This window comes from Lepeophtheirus salmonis, chromosome 3 (assembly GCF_016086655.4).
Source record: "Lepeophtheirus salmonis chromosome 3, UVic_Lsal_1.4, whole genome shotgun sequence".
In the NCBI taxonomy this organism is placed as follows: Eukaryota; Metazoa; Arthropoda; class Copepoda; order Siphonostomatoida; family Caligidae; genus Lepeophtheirus; species Lepeophtheirus salmonis.
Genome location: NC_052133.2, coordinates 40,483,417 through 40,500,185, shown reverse-complemented (window position 1 = coordinate 40,500,185; position 16,769 = coordinate 40,483,417). Strand labels below are relative to the sequence as shown.

General features: G+C 31.6%; 2 protein-coding genes across 4 annotated transcripts; both read right to left on the bottom strand.

Annotated features, from left to right (window-relative positions):
* Nucleotides 1–12,187: 12,187 nt before the first annotated feature.
* Nucleotides 12,188–15,572, bottom strand: LOC121115112 (ribonuclease H1-like). The gene is given in 5 exon segments (XM_071887396.1): nt 12,188–12,665; nt 12,667–12,767; nt 12,833–13,628; nt 15,307–15,412; nt 15,489–15,572. Coding segments are annotated over 3 exon segments (1,239 nt in total). The 5' UTR covers nt 13,605–13,628; nt 15,307–15,412; nt 15,489–15,572; the 3' UTR covers nt 12,188–12,299.
* On the bottom strand, nt 13,718–15,311 carry LOC121115113 (uncharacterized). 3 transcript variants are annotated; one of them, XM_040709280.2, is made up of 5 exons: nt 15,052–15,311; nt 14,889–14,983; nt 14,662–14,838; nt 14,159–14,544; nt 13,718–14,091 (listed from the first exon to the last, which is right to left on the bottom strand). In XM_040709280.2, the coding sequence occupies exons 1-5, from the start codon at nt 15,142–15,144 to the stop codon at nt 13,781–13,783; spliced, it is 1,062 nt and encodes a 353-aa protein (XP_040565214.1). In that variant the 5' UTR covers nt 15,145–15,311; the 3' UTR covers nt 13,718–13,780. The 3 variants fall into 3 exon arrangements, with proteins under 3 accessions (XP_040565214.1, XP_040565212.1, XP_040565213.1); XM_040709278.2 differs by having other exon boundaries at nt 14,889–14,989; nt 15,052–15,228; XM_040709279.2 differs by having other exon boundaries at nt 14,889–14,986; nt 15,052–15,228.
* Nucleotides 15,573–16,769: the final 1,197 nt, after the last annotated feature.

Below are 16,769 nucleotides of genomic sequence, written 5' to 3'. Positions count from 1 at the left end.
GTGAAACAATAAGGTGACAACGTGTTGTACATAGAAAATAGTTCAATTTGCTATCAATATCTTTACAAAGGATTGAATATGCATTGTAGTCTTACATGTGACTTTTATAAAGTGAGTACATACATGTAATGTATTGAGGAGTTGTAGTGATATAATATGTACCTAACTGCCCATTCTACCTATAAATCATACTCTACAGGAGGAGCAACTCAACTTGACCATTTCAAGGTTGGGTAACTTTTTATTCATGCATATTATGCATTTATTTTTATTTTTCTTTCAAGGAGAAAATGGCAAAATAATCATCAATTACACTAAGGATGGTTGCATTTGAATTCACCCGTTTTGTTATGAAGTGTTCCACACGGTTACATCCGTACCTATGATCCCATTCATTCCAACAAAAGCAAACACAATGACATCCCCAATATCTAGCTACGTCATCAAAGAATGATGTAGCAGCAGAGGTAGAAAAAAGTACTTATACTGCAAGTCCAAGTACACTCACTCTCAAATCTTTGCTCACAAGCCCAAGTCCTTGAATTTGTTCATAGAGTCCAGTTTGAGTGTTCGAGGGAAAAAAAATGTGATGACTTTGAGGAAAGTTTCCTTTTGGAAATATATCTATATTAACAAAGCAAAATTTATATGTATGCATGAAAAACAGTTACAGGGTGCGCTCTATATAGTGCTCCCTGATATATATTATATACCAATACCGTATAAAAAAAGGATATAAAATACAGAAAGCGCTGTATAAAACGAATTAAATTTCGCAGACGTTTAGTTCAACTCATATTAAAAAAGACAAAAAGGAAGTACTTTATATAAATTTAAAAAAAAATTAATTTGACTTTTGGTAAAGTTATGCAACTACCTAAAGTACTCCCTCGCCCATCATATTTATTTCTTAAGCTGAAAATAAAGAATTTTTAATTCTTGAGGAGAGAGCATCTTAGTATACGCGGTGAGTAGCTCCGTGTGAGTGTGCTCAAGAAAAACGAACTGTAACTCACAAACAAGGATTTGTTTGTGAGTTATCTTTAAAGCAAAATTTGAATGTTCTTCGATGCATAATAATTACTATAGGCATGGCGGGTACTACCACTAGTTATAAATATTCCAAGGATAAGGTGCTATGAGGATTGAAAAGTACTTTGTATATACACCTCATAAAAATATTCAAACGGTTACGAGAAAATTAGTTGAAAAAGTATCTGAAATCCAATAAAATAGTGGGAAATAAATTTTCAAATCCAAGTTGGTCTGAAATCTTTGATTGAGAGATCAAGTCGAGCTGCATGTCTTCCAAATATGAACACTAATAAAGTAAAGCCGGAAACATGGGGGCTATTGCCGTCCCATTCTACCTTTTTGATTAAGTCTAATATTTCTATAATAAAATTGTAAGTTTATGTGACTATGACGTCAACATTACCCATATAATTTGTAATGTCCCCTCTTACAAAACCAATCCTGTGCCACTGATCAAATACATGTCACGTCTCGAGTCCATTCCTCTGTGTAGCAACGTTTTCTTGTTTAGCGCCTTAAACGTTGAACAAGGAATGATGCAACAAAAATAAACCAACACATTAGTCCTTAAAACAAATATAGCTACGCACAACAAATAAATCATATAATTTTTTTAATACAAACCTCGATATTTTGAAAAGTTTTCATGAAATTAGATCCATAAAAAGGTCGACAATGATTTGGAACATATAAATAACTGAAGAACTACATTAACGAAAAATATTTTGATATATTTTTCATATACTACTAAGAAATTTTTACAATGCACCATTAAATTTTGATATTTTTCTTTGGTTGCGGAGTGAAACCTCTCTTATCAAAGTTTTTCTGCTTATTTAATATTGCTCTGAGTAGCAAATCCTACTTTTCCGTAAAATTTTTACAAGCAATAATATTTGCTCTGTTATGGAAACTATAAGCAAGTTTGCCTTTTTCTTTGATACTTCTTATTAAGTCGTTCACCTTCATTTGCTGAGTAGTTGCAGCAACAAATAAAGATTGATTGCTTCCCAAATTTATAATTAACTTTTGGAGTGTATCATTATCCAAAATTCTTCATATGAATTGTTTACAAAAACATTATAATAAAGAACATATCTGATGGTGCAGAGAGACCAACAACTTCTATTACAAATTTCAAGGAATTCAGCATTAAATGTCTCTTGGTATTTCCAGGAAAAGTCTAATCGTTCTTAACGTTATCAATGATATTTATCCTTTAATATATCTCCTTGAGATTCGATGGGAACTGATGTGAACGTAATATATTCTACGTTTTTGCATTACCTGGATGACCTTCTGTACATCCAGAGGAAATATAACGATCTGACATTCTCAACAAAAAATAAACTTGAGGATTCAATAAATTTTAAAAGTGAAACAACTCTTAAAAATAATGCGTTAACTTATTCATTCATTGCTAATTCGAGGCAGTAAATATATTCATTTATTGAAAAGAAGAAGGGAATATTATGACGACTAATGTATAGCATGTAGAAGAATGTTTTGTCTTATGTAATCCATGGGTATGTATTACTTTTGATACATGATTGGTTTTTAAATGTAGTTTTGAACTCCGCGCTTTTTATACATGTAGGGAAGACCAAGGACAGTTCCAACACTTTTTGTTATTTCCCCAATTATAGAAAGTTGGTTTGACTTGCAATGGGTTTAATAACAACATACTTACATCTGTTTGCTATTGTTTGAATCTATTTAGATATTATACCTTCTTGGAGTTTTTATACAAATTGTATCTGAACGCGACTACTCAATGGTTGTAAGTGTCATCGTAGTGGGACGGTTGCAACTGCCAAAATCATCAATATTAGTCAAAAGTTATTGAAACTTTAAAAAAAAAATTTTTTTTTTTTGAGAAATACAAAACATTTTTTGTAATAATTAAGTAATTTTTAAGGCGTTGAGTTACTAAACGAAGATTAAGATAGAATAAGATTTATGTCGTAGATCCCTGATGCAATAGATCCCAGAAATTCACTTTCACTAAACGTTTTCAGAGCACTCCTTTTCTCAAAAACACGTTTGCTCTGAAGCATAACGATATTAAATAACAAGCAGCAGTAGTTGGTATTGCACGGAGTCATTAGGGGTCGACAGACATACAAATTTTTCCTTAACAATATAAAAGATAACTCCCCAACAAATCCTTGGTGTTACTCTCCATTTTTTCATGAGCAAACTCACACGTAGCTACTCACTCAATACTTAAACATTTTTTAATTCAAGAATGTAAAAATACTAATAAGAAATTGTGAAAAAAATAATGATATGATCTGATTAGCAGGGAGTATTTTAGCTCATTATCTAAAGTCACATTCATGTTGTTAAATTTTATAAAGTAAACGTTTGCGAGATTTAGTTCATTTTATACAATGCTTTTTCATTATACTGTATAAGGATATGATATACATTAGGGCGCACTATACAGTTCACCCAATGATGTATTTTCATACATACATATATTCACTTTTACTGCCTAAATGGCTCATAAGTTGGATCAATGATACTTTTTATATACTTTTTCACAAAAATATTTTTTTTTTTTTTTTGCCAAACAACATATTCTTCACTCAATTCAGTCAAATGGTATCAACTCACCCAATACCAAAACTGTGTCTCATGGTCACACAATGAAATGCCCTAATTCCCTTAATGGAACATCCGTATAGATTAGAGGAAGCAAGATTTGACATTAATATAAATACCCAGGAATTATATTTTGTTGTACCATTCAAGATAATTAAGAATAAACTATAAGAGACAAAATGCAATCCTTCTTGCAATTGGCCCCTTTCTATTGAGTAACCATTACAATATCTCAAAGCTGTCCACAGTGAGCGAGTTCTAAATTTTGAATCAATAGGGCACGAGCAAACTAAAAAATATATATTATCCGCAAGAGGTGTGACTCAATATCGCTTTGGCTAATATAAGTACGGATTGCTTAAGGGTCCTAGCATCGCTTAAGATTACGTCAACTGTTGTGTCACGCCGATGTATTCTTTAGCTATTAATAAGTAATAACTTATAAGATTTATAGCTAATAGTTATACTCATATTAATATTAATAATCAATTAATAATATTTCATCTTTACAAATTGCGATATTTGTAGGTTGTAAGTTAGTTATGATTATAATAACTACATATCCCATCGTCTTGTTAATAAAATTAAATTACTTTTGTCGACAGGTTACTCAACTTGGCCTGAAGTCTTTCTCTAGCTGGTAGCTAGTATTCTTTGGCTGGATAGTCATAATTATTATTCAGGGAGGTTTATTATTTATCCGTAATGTGGCGCTACTCACTGGTGATGTGTTTACAAACGAATATAAGTAAACAACGCACATGCCCTGTTAAATTAAAGCAGGGGCGTATTTAGGATTTTAAACTGGGTGTAGGGACATTCATTTTTAATATATACATGTGATATTTTGGGGATTATATAGAATATAATGGGGACATGTCCTTCCCCCCACGACCTTAATGGTGCCCAAGTATCAATATTTTCCCTGGGTATTTTCACATTTTTAAATGCCATTAATGCCAAAACATATCTTCTTTCCTATAATTTAAGGTTTAAAATGGGTTACCCTCCACTTGAAATTATTTGTACTGCATTTTTGCATTTATTAGCATAAAATGAGGCGCATTTAATTCAATTTTAATTTAAATAAAATAGAAAATATGAAACAGAAATGTCGGACCTTTTTATACTGAGTTCGAACCTACTTTTTTATTACCGTTGTACTTCTGATGAGAGAAAAGAGGAAGAAACAATATACAAAAATAAAGCATCATGAGATGAAGTCTTATCACATCGCCAAGAAGTTCACTGATATTATGGTATTAAGGGACGATATTGTAGTTCGGTCTTAAGAACAAAGTCTTCCTTGTTTTTAGGTTGAATTGTTTATTTTCCCCTTAACCGCTCTTTTCCTAGGGTCCTCTAATATAAGCTACAAGAAAAACAATGATAAACGGAATGAATTTATATAAAAGATTACTAGTCCAAAAAAAAAAGGAGACATATACCCCCCTCAAAATCAGTTTTTAACCGATATCTCCAATAAAAGTTAACCAAAATTGTTGATATTTTGTCAACAATAATTAAAAAATTATACAATTTTAATGTCCATTTTGTGGATATAACTTTTTTGAACTTTGATTAAGTCGAAAAAAATTGACAAAAATGGTCTATTTCTTCTAACAATCATTTGCAATTATACAATTGTAATGTTTATTTTTTGTGGATGTAACTTCTTTCATAAAAAAGGACTTGTTACAAGATTACATGATCCTCCCTAATATTTATCCATATTTTAATGGTGTTCATTGTTCAATTTAAAATATATTTCTCAAACGGAAGTTGTTTTGTTGCAAAGCAACAATCCAAGTTTTACACTATAAATAACAGGTACTTAAAAAAATAATCCCATTCAAAAGCACACGTAGGGCTAAACAAAATCACACTCAGTTAATTAAAGTTTTCCTGTTGCTACAATAATAAGCGAACCATGCATAGCCTCAAAATCGATACCCGTATCAAACTATAATTCGTGTATGTATGTACATATATTGTTACACCCTTAGTTCATAATTTACACGCTCCTAGGTACACAAAATATCACTACATCAAGAATTACCGTTTCTGTTATTTTTCTCATGCTCTTCCTTCCAAGTATGTATTCATGTTTGAAGATTGATCTGATTAACTCAAATTAAATCACGATAAACTGTGAATATTCCTACTATGCATATATGTGCCCTGTTAAACCAAAAACAAGCTAGAATTGATTTTGTCAAAACGGAGTATGGATAACATTTCTATCAACCAAGTATTCTGATAATCCCTCTCGAGACTTAGCGCTTAAAATATTCAAAATAAATCTTCTTCTTAAAAAAATAATAAATGTAAAGACTTTATTAGAAAGTACATATCAAGGCAGATAAAAGTCTTTTAAATCAAATAAAGGGGTTAAAATGTCAGTAGTAAAGTCTATGCGGCGTATTCCGTGGTCTCTGTTGACAGAACAGCAGAGAAAAGTTTGCAAGAAAGATACTGAGCCCCCTCAAAGAAACCTGTGGACTCATTGTGATCTTTTCTGATGAGAAGACTTTTACTGTTGATCCTGTCTTCAACAGGTAGAATGATCGAACAGTGACATTTGGGAAGTGTTGATCTTTCAGAGATAAGGTCATATCTTATGGAGAAAAAAGTCTTTTAACTTTTAAGTTGAAAAACATGAAAAGTGGCGTTACAGGTTGAAATCAAACATTATATTTTTAGGGCCCTGGTAATCAAAAATGTTATGTTTCCTAAAAAATTGTAATTGGAAAAAATATTAAGAGTGTTTTCTAATAAACACATTTATGAATGCATAAATGCCATCGCAACAATAAAAAAAGGACTCGTACATATATCCTTTCCCTAGGCCCAACATACGGTAAACACCGGCCGTAGGTATTTATACAACTGAAGGTACGTCTTTTTTGTTGGTACGCAGATGCTTGAGTAGTGGAAGGAATTTGTTTTTAAAAAAAAAAAAGAGGTCAAACGTTCTGTCAAAAATTGTTTAATTTTAATAGTTTTAAATAATGGTGGTGCTTACAGTGATCTGGATATTTTCTCAGGTAGTATTATACAATGTAAAAAGAGCAAGAACCATTGATCTATTAAATGTTAGGATATTCACAGCGTGACAAAATATAATTAATTTCCATATATTTGAAAAGCCATTGAGGTATAGAACACAAAGTACTTTTAAGAGGGGGGAAGTATACATATTGTTGATATATTATATAAGTTTAGGTTCTGTCATTAATAACATAAATTTTTTCTCAAAAATATTATATTAAAACAGGTGGTCCATTGATAAATGAACACTTACTAATTCAATAATTAATGAAGGTTGAGAGATTGAAAATAATTTATACTTCGATATATTAACCCATAAACAATTGGTTACAAAACAAAACAAACCTGAGATCTCTAGCTTAAGTGCAAGTCGAGAAAATGACACTTGAACTTGATCGACGAATTTCCAATCGCAAACTCCAGGACCCCCGTCTACGGTGCCATCAAGTCCAAAACGTTGTAAAAGAAGGTCTATGCCAAAAAGATCAAACTGGATCCGGGGGAGTAAAAAACAACAACAGCCCAGGCCAATCCCCTCAAGTCTATGAGGGTCTCATGCAAAGTATCTCTGGGTTTCACACCATACTGTTCTGAGAGCTTTCAAAAAAAGTAGGTGGAAAGAGACTTGTGAGGGTGGAAAGGCCACTTTCGACACAAGGAATGAAAGAATTAGTCTTTTGAGTCCTTATTTTTTGACATTTTTGTTCTCCATTTAGCCCTGATTCAAACCTCCATGACTACATTTTCGGTTGCATGTCGAGGGGAAGGCTTACCTACAGTATCCGTCATTCAAACACAGATACCTTCAAAGCCACTGTCCGGCAGTACTGGGACGCCATGACAGAGGACTATATCTACAGCGGGTGCTAGGCCTTCCGCCGCCTGGAACCCATTATTGCTGCTAAGGGGGCTACATTAATATTCAAGAGAGCTCAGACTCATATTTACCTATTTATAATATTAACTTTGCTGAAATTCTTTTGTTAATTAATAAATTATATCTTTTTGAATTTTTAAATTCAAAGTGTTCAGATTTTAATGGACCACTCGGTGAAGCAAAATTTATTTGTTTGGATGTTTATTGATGATACCTCACTTTTGATTGTGCGTTTAAACTCTTAGTACCGTGTTACACCTTCATCTTAGAAATAACAATGCATTAACGAGCGTGTGTAGCTAAAGCTAAAGGCGTCCTACTAAACAAGAAAAGAAAAGGAGAGTATGTCGTTCTGTTTATCGACTCTTCATTTTTGACTGGCCATTTAGTATATTAAAACTACGTGACTACATGATCTAAGGAATGATAATTTAGCAATGAGTGTGTGTAACCAAAGCTGAGCGTGTCAGGCAACTCGATGAATGTACTTAACAAAGACGTTGATAAACTCTGTGCTATTGTTATAGTTGATAATATTAATATAAAAACGCGTGCGAGGAGACTGGGGGGAAATGAAAAATACATGGTTCATTGTTTAAATTTACTGAAAATGGAGGCACTGAGAATCACATCAAATATTTACAGATGAGAAATTATGATTTTGAGGGTGTAACGAAATAAATTAGCAAATCCTGTTCTCAATAAATGGATATTCATCTATATAATCAATTTAACGATTTTTATACGTCATAGACTTTAACTTTGATCTCACAACTATGCTTATTGTATGTAACCATATAGACCTTATATTGCTAATAATCTACGACAAAAAATTTATGGAAAATACAAGTAAATTTAAAATAGATCATTAAATTAAACAATTAGAATCATTAACTAATAATAACAATAAATTATAAAATACAAAATATAAATAATAGTTTTGAGTCATCCACACATAATATCCAAATGACGATATGTCAAACTTGTTAAAATCAAGCCAGACGTAAAAAGATTTACGAATATTTTCCTTATGGAACTCTGAATATTGTACAATTGTGCACAGGATAGATATATTTCACCGATGATTTTTAATAAATTAATAATAAAGTAAATGTCAAAATAATGTTAGATTTCAATCCATATCTTATTCCAATCTTAGTAAGAACAGCAAAAATCCCACTTTCATTTATTTCATATTTATCTAAAAAACGAAAAGTTAATCCATGCAGTCAAATTTAACTGATAAGACAATTCAGGCAACCATTCTTGACTTATTGTAGTTTTCCAACATGACATCGTAAAGATTTAGAGCAAAAGCTAATTATGTAGTAATGTCCGGCGATATTACTCCTTATTAAGAGCATCAAAAAGAAATTTTTCTCCGCTATTTATGCTTATAAACAACATAAACACAACTGTTTATAATGGTCACACCAATGCAACTACCCCATTGTTGTGACCATTTAAGCACAATTGTGTTATCCTTTATGATAATGGTATTTCTTGGAGCCTATCAACCATAGCTAAGCATGATAAAGTAAGTTATTGACTATGTATATAACCTAAATAACGGGTTGAATTTAAAGTCTTTTTGATGCTCCCCTGGGAGTTTATCGCCGGACATTTAAGCATAATTAGCCTAGCTAAATCTTAACGATGAATTAATATTTATTGACTATGTTTATTAAAATAATTATCATACTAATCTTTATGATTTTGAAACTAATCTCATTAATACTAGTTAGATATCATCCAAAGCTACTACCCTGTTTCATTGTGAACCATTTAAGCAGTTGGGTTTACTTTTAATGATTGTGTATCATAATTCTTGATATGTTAGCTAAAATAGAATCATATTTTAGAGTTAGATTTAAAAAGAAATACTTATCTGTTAGATAGTACAAAATTCAGAGTTTCATTTCTTATTTATAAATATTTTATTAATTTTATACTGATTTTAATTGATCGTTTTGTATATTTACGACTCAAATTTTTATATGTTTATTTTTATAAATGATTATATTTATTATTTAATGATGGTTCCTCGGGAAATTTCTATAAATTTTTGCCTTCTTTTTAAACTTTGAGCTTGAAATATATTCAAATCATTACTTTGTTTTAACATTAGATGAATATCCATTCTCTTGATATGAGATGAGAATAATGAGTGGCGTTTAATTCTAGATAGGAGACCAAAAACGGCACATTTATTTCGACAAATCTTCGACAAACCATCTTTTCTCATCTGGTAATAATTCCCAAATTCCTGGGCCTCCATTTTCATAAATCCAGACAGAAGGCGACGTCATTTTTAAACATTTTATTCAGTTCTCTATCGACTATCACCATCTAATATTATATTAATATTGAATAATAAAGTATATTAAATGATGACGTTCTTGATTGATCTAAGAAGATGTATATTATTTAATCAATGATGCCATAAGTATTTCTTCTCTTCTGCTCGCAGGCTTTTCTGAATGTACTTAACAAAATGATCACCCTTAGCTATTGTGTAACGAATTTGTAATAAGCCCGAGCAATGTTAGGCACTCCCAATATTTATATAATATCGTCCATATTGGGTTAGATCAAAGTTCAGAATACAAATGAGTAGAATTGTAAAAAAAAGAACCATTCTCGGTGAGCATAAAAACCACGCCCGAAAGATGTCATAAAAATATGCTAACCCTGAGAGACATCTGAAATGCTGTAGAATCTTAAAAGAGAGAAAGAATGAAGCAGCTGATATTATTTTATTCTTTCCTTTCAATACTTCTTTTGCTTGTGCTTATGAATGACTAGAGTTGAAACACGTGTAGAGTTATAACAAGCCAAAGGAAACAACAAACATACAATTTTTTACTCCTCTTCATAATTTGGTAGAATGACCTTATTTTAAGGAAATAAATCCTCATAAAATTCTTTTTAACTAGTCTAAGAACCTAAAAAAAATTCTAGTATAAAGGAAAAATTCTCTTTTAGAACTCCTACACGTCTCTGCCGATATACTTCATATTGAAAATGTTTTGTTGATCAGTTCTAAATGTATAGGACTCCAAAAAAATCAATACCCCTTCTCCCTATAAAATCTTTATATCGCTACCCCACCCCGCTCCTCCCCGGGGTCAACTGGACGTCATAAATATATGACCACTTATCTCAATATATAGTTTTTTATAATATATTATCATAATATAAAAAAAACGATTAGAGGGAAATATACAGTACCATACGGGGAGTTAGAATCATTCTAAACACCCCGTTATGACAAATCCACGGTGTTTGAAACCGCTTTATGCGGGGACCCCTATACACGCTTCCAGATTAAAATAATATTATGTTATTTTTGTATCTTTTTCTAAATTGGAGAAAATTCCTTGTAATTACAAAAAAAAAGAAGGACTCTAGTCAGGAGCGTCCGCAGGATTCAATAAATATATGAGAATCAAATAAATTCCATATTGTTGATCATAATGGCAAAAATTATAGTTAGTCCTTAAGTGAAGACATACAACTTGAGAATAAAAAACAGCACCTTAAAAAAAAAAATATTTTTAAGATTTGTTGCATGAAGAAACATTTTAGTATATTTATTTAGCTATTTAAAATGTTCCTCTCTTTAGACCACAGAAATTGTCGTCAATTAATGTTATTTTCATGTTTTTGAAATAAAAGTAGCAATCAAGATCAACACACCATCTCAAGCCAATGGCAAAAAATTTCTTGACTTGCGTAATATATTATTATTTTCAATAAAGTTAATAATAATTTAACAAAAAATGAATATATAAAGGATTATTCCATATCAAATTGCCCCAAAAAGGCAATACTTGAACCTATCAACTCAAAATTTGACTAAATTCTTTGTATATCTCTAATTCATATAGAAATATTTAAATACTTTGTTGAAATTGAAGGCTCAGGAGATATGACTATTTGAAATTTGTTGTGTACCATTTGTTTTGACTAAAATTGTCAAAATAATGGGAGCAGGAACGTTGTTTACTTATATTTAGTTATAAACAAAGCGATAGAGAGCAACACCGTCTTGCAACAAAATAATACAACTCCCTGAATGATAATATTAATATTATTTAATAAAAAATTACACGTACGTATATTTCTCATATAGAGGACCTGTCAAAATTACTCTGAGCATGACCCATTTTTAAAGCCACAAGCTGCAGACTGTCACACCACCTTGCGGATTATATATAATTTTTCATGTTTGCTCATGCCCTATTGGCTTCGTATCTCGGAAACAAATCATTTGATTTCATTTTACTTCAGGTAAAAATCTATGAAAATACTTCATTTCTTCAAATTCTAAGTTATCGAGGTGAAAACCTTTTGGTGATTCTGATACTATAACTAAATTTAATAGTCTCTAAACAAATCAAATTCTTATTAAATTCACGCAATTATCCATTTAATATTTAAGTAAATTAAGAAAGTAATGTTTGGGTTATTAGGAAAATGACACTAGTTTGCTTATATTATTCATTTCAAGATAATACAATGAAATATAAATTTACCTTTTGAACATATACAATTTTGCATATAAAGGCTTATACGCATTAAAATAATTATAAATTATTAATTTTTGACCTTAAGTTTCCATTCTATTTTTTTTTCTTCTTTAATTTAAACTTTACTGAGAGTGGCATTCAAATAAAGTAACACATTTTTTTTTTGTTACAGAATGAATAAAACCACTCAAAATTCACTATTTTGCACCTTTTCGAGCCAATTTATCCGCACATTCGTTTCCCTTGATACCTTTATGACCCCGAACATGGATAAATTTAACCGTCATTCCTTCTTTTATGTCCTCTAATTCACAAAAATCATTCTTGTTTTTCACATGTCCTCCACAGGATTTCTTCCAACCATTTTTCTTCCATTTAGGGATCCAGTCTTCAACTGAATTTATCGCAAATTTAGAATCTGAATAGATGACTATTTTCCTTAGTCCATCATCCTTAACTCTTTTGATAGCTTGAGATATAGCTTGAATTTCTGCACTATTGTTTGTTTGATTATTTCTCGAGACAGGCTGTGAAATGTTCTTTCCACTATTAATGCCAAAAAAATACACCAATTCCTGCCCTCGCCCCTATTCTTCCATTATTAGAACAAGCTCCATCTGTAAAAGCTTTAACCCATCCATCTTCATTCATATAATACCCCTTATCTATTGAAATAAAATAAAATATATTAATATTTTGTAGTATTCGACTTTCCATAAATAAATGCAACCTTCAGCGTAAGTCCAATCAGTATTATCAACAGAAAATCCTCTTTCACTTTTTATATGCTTACTCCTGAATTTATTTGACTTTCTTCCTGTCCATGTATCTTTAACAGCTTCTTCCTTCACAAATTTTTCAGCTTCTTCTCGACTGAAGAATTTTTTATACCGTGGTCTAACAAATCCGTATACTAAAGAACGGCATTTTGACCAAGAATCGAATACACCCACTTTATGCCCACGTGCAATTGCGTAATAAGGGACTGTCTTTGCAGACCCAATTTTATAGTTAATAGATGGAGTTTGGTTACTGCTAAATATATTGGAATTTTCTCCCGTCAATGGTTCTTTAGCGGCTTCTTCCTTCAAAAAATTTTGAGCTTCTACTCGATTGTGAAAAATGTTATATCGTGCTCCATCAAATCCGTCCACTAAAGCGTGACATTCTGACCAAGAAGCATATATACCTACTTCGCGCCCATGTGCAACTGCATAATAAGGGACCGTCTTTGTTTCATCAAATGAAAACTCATTTTGACTTTGTGAGTTAATTTGTGATGTATGGCTCCTGCAAAAATTATTTAGTAATGATCCAGTTCCTGGTTCTTTAGCACTCTCTTCATTAACAAATTTTTCAGCTTCTGCTTGATTGTAAAACTTTTTATATCGTGCTCCACTAAATCCGTATACTGAAGAACAGCATTCTGACCAAGAGTTGTATATACCCATGTTACGCCCACGTGCAACTGCATAATATCCACCAGATTTAACTTTACCCATTGCGCAACGTATCACAGTTATCACCTATAATAATTAAATATGCTTAGGAAATGATGAAAATCAATTAACGATTATTGACATAGACCACTTTTAATACTTAGGATAAAACGACCTTTTGATTTACAGGTTATATTTTACGTTCATCAATACAAAGAAATTAACATATAAGTATTTAATTAAGATTTATACATGTCAATTGTATTTGTAATAGGTCTAATTCTGGATGGCAGTCGATCATAATTGGATTTTGGAACGGAATAATATGCGTTTCTCATTTTGGATGACGAGGATGTTTGAGCCTCACTCAATGTAATATAACCTAAACTTTGCGTCACTGAAGCTTCCCGAGGATTAAGATATGAATTCAACAAAACAAGTTCACTATTTGGATCCCGTACTTTAATACAGGCCCGACCAAGTGAGTTTCCATCAACAATCAGCTCAATAGAAGTGGGATGACAAATGGGCGGCATGTTGAACTCAAGTACTATATTTTTAATTATAATTATATTTATGTATCTTCTATCATTACTTAATTAATGCTGCAAGAATACCTTGTCCCGAATATCGACTAAATGTCTGAACTGATGATGCACCTTTGTCAATCTCCAACTCTACTCTTGAGTTAATATCCAGCTCAAGCCCTTGTATAAGTATTAATAAACGATTTCTTTTCCAAGAAACAAATTCATCTGGGGATATAACTTTAAAACTAGAGCCCGACACATTCGAGTATGACAAAACTCTTTCAAGAGTAATTTTTATAAGTCTATCTGTTGTATTGGGACAATCCAAATTTGCATCTATGACTCGATTCCAACGGTGGAAATGTATAAGTTGCTCCCTATGACATTTATTCAAATACTTTCCATCGCCAATGAAAAGCCCAATGGTCTTATTTGGAGAACGAATAATACGGCCAATTGTTACATTCGGATGACTGTAAGTTGAATTTTATGTGTGTTCATTATATAGTTTCATAACTCATGAATTTAAAATACAAAGTTGTCGAAATATGAGCGAGAAATTATATAATGATTTTTTAAAAATAAAATACCTAGAGAGCCAAAACAATAGTTCCTTATTGAGAATGATGATATAAGCAAATGAATGCGCTATCAACTCAATGGATTCCACGTTTTGCCACATCTTATCCAATGGGCAAATAGAGTATTTTAGAGTCGAGTCATTTGGGAGTAATGATCCAACTATTCTTTGACTCCAATAATTAAAGCTGGAATATTATATCAGATATTTGAGAGTTCATTTTAATGTTGCGTCTACCTCAAACTTTGAGCTCCAAGAATGACTAAATCCTTTTGAACCATATCTTTGGACTTTTTGCAAACTTCATGAAGAATATTCGGTTCTTCATCGCTCTGCTTCTTTGAAAATAATATTAAATAAAAAAGGTTTTTTCGTGAAAGACTGAATGAAAATGAGTTACGGGTTTAAGGTCAAGGTGAAGATGTTCGTGAAACTTCTTTAACGAATCCGATAGCAACGTACAACTTCTTTCTAATTCCACTGAGCAGTCCATACTTAATGCCAATGGATTGGAAACTAACTCTAATATTCTAACAATGCAAGAATTCGCCTTCCTCAATTTTAATTATTATCATTAGAAGAATGGCTTTAGTTTTATGTCAACAATGCGTGTGATATGCATTACGATTAATCAAGTTCTTATAAAAAAACTTACCTAATTAGTTATTCTCAAAGTAACTGAAGGGGGTTTTTCTCTATCTGAATTGAAGTTTATCTTCCTGGGTCAAGAAGGAACTGACATCCAACCAAGCAATTCAAAACTAAAGATTATTTTATAAGAGCATTATTAAATATTATGAGATGTAAAATAGCAAAATAATTAATAAAATATATTACTAGAACTATGACGTCATAACCACTTGTTAGCGTCAAAGTACATGATTTGAAATGAATGTGGGAAAGATATTATTTATAATTCCAATATTGCTATTGATCTATGAAGAGTACTTTGAATGTATATGTCGCATATACCTATCTAGATAAAAAATATTTTTTATTAGGGCTGTACCGATACATCGACACCTATGCATAATTATTTGTATGGATAATATGACTTATTTGAACTCATTCTTAGACAAAAAATTACGCTTACAAATCAATGATATATCTAGAGAAACCATTAAGTAACTTTTTCAATAAATATTTTTTTTTGTATGTTTGATGAATGATATTGTTTATAATAGAACAAAATTTGATTCCATATTTTCTGAGTCAAGTTTGAGTCATCAGTATCAGTCCCGGGGTCCATTAAAAAAAGAGATGAGTCCGGACTCGAGCACTGTTTTATACATATTTCAATTTATAAGGCAATGATATAAAACTCAGTTAGTAACTGGAGACAGTTCAAGACCATTGAGGTCCGAACCAGCAATTTAATAGAAAATAGCTTATTTTCAGTGTCGCAAGTATTGTTTTTATTTATTCTTGTAACAGCTAAAATTAGATCAGAGGCCAAGGGCGACGGGGCTAACTTTAAATAGTTACTTAAAGAGGTGCGTCAAATTCCCTAATATAAGCTAACCAAAAGTTAATTAACTCCTGATCACGGAGAGTATTTAACTTTTTAAAATTTATATTTATTAACAATTCATTATGATTGATAAATTGATGTTTTTTCCCCTATCAGTAATTAATAAAAAGTTTGATGTTAAAAAAAGTAAACAATTTTGTTTTATTTTTTTAAATTCCTTTATACGTAATAAGCAAGGTTGTGCCCAGTTCAGGCTCAGCGGTTCTATCGGTCCTGTTTCCAGTTATATCATTTCAAAATGTTCGGTTCAGCTCTGTTGGTCTCTGTTCCGGTCTTCAGTCTCGGTTCTTTTTTATACAAGCTCAGATTGGTAATATGCGCTTAAAACAAGCAGCGTCGATGAAATGATATTAGATACAAATAGGGCTGCAGCGTAGTGCCCTAAGTTTTAGCAGGAGCCCGAAAATTTAGGTTGCTTAAGACAATGTTTTTCAAAGGGTGGCAGTGAGGGAAGGGTAGGAAGGGTGCTAGAAGATGAAGAATTGAGGATTGCTTTCAGTCTACACATACATAGTTCACATGTTTTGTATAAAGGGGGCCTCAGGAAGGAATATGCTAGAAATAAGGAATCGGGATTGTCCAAAGTA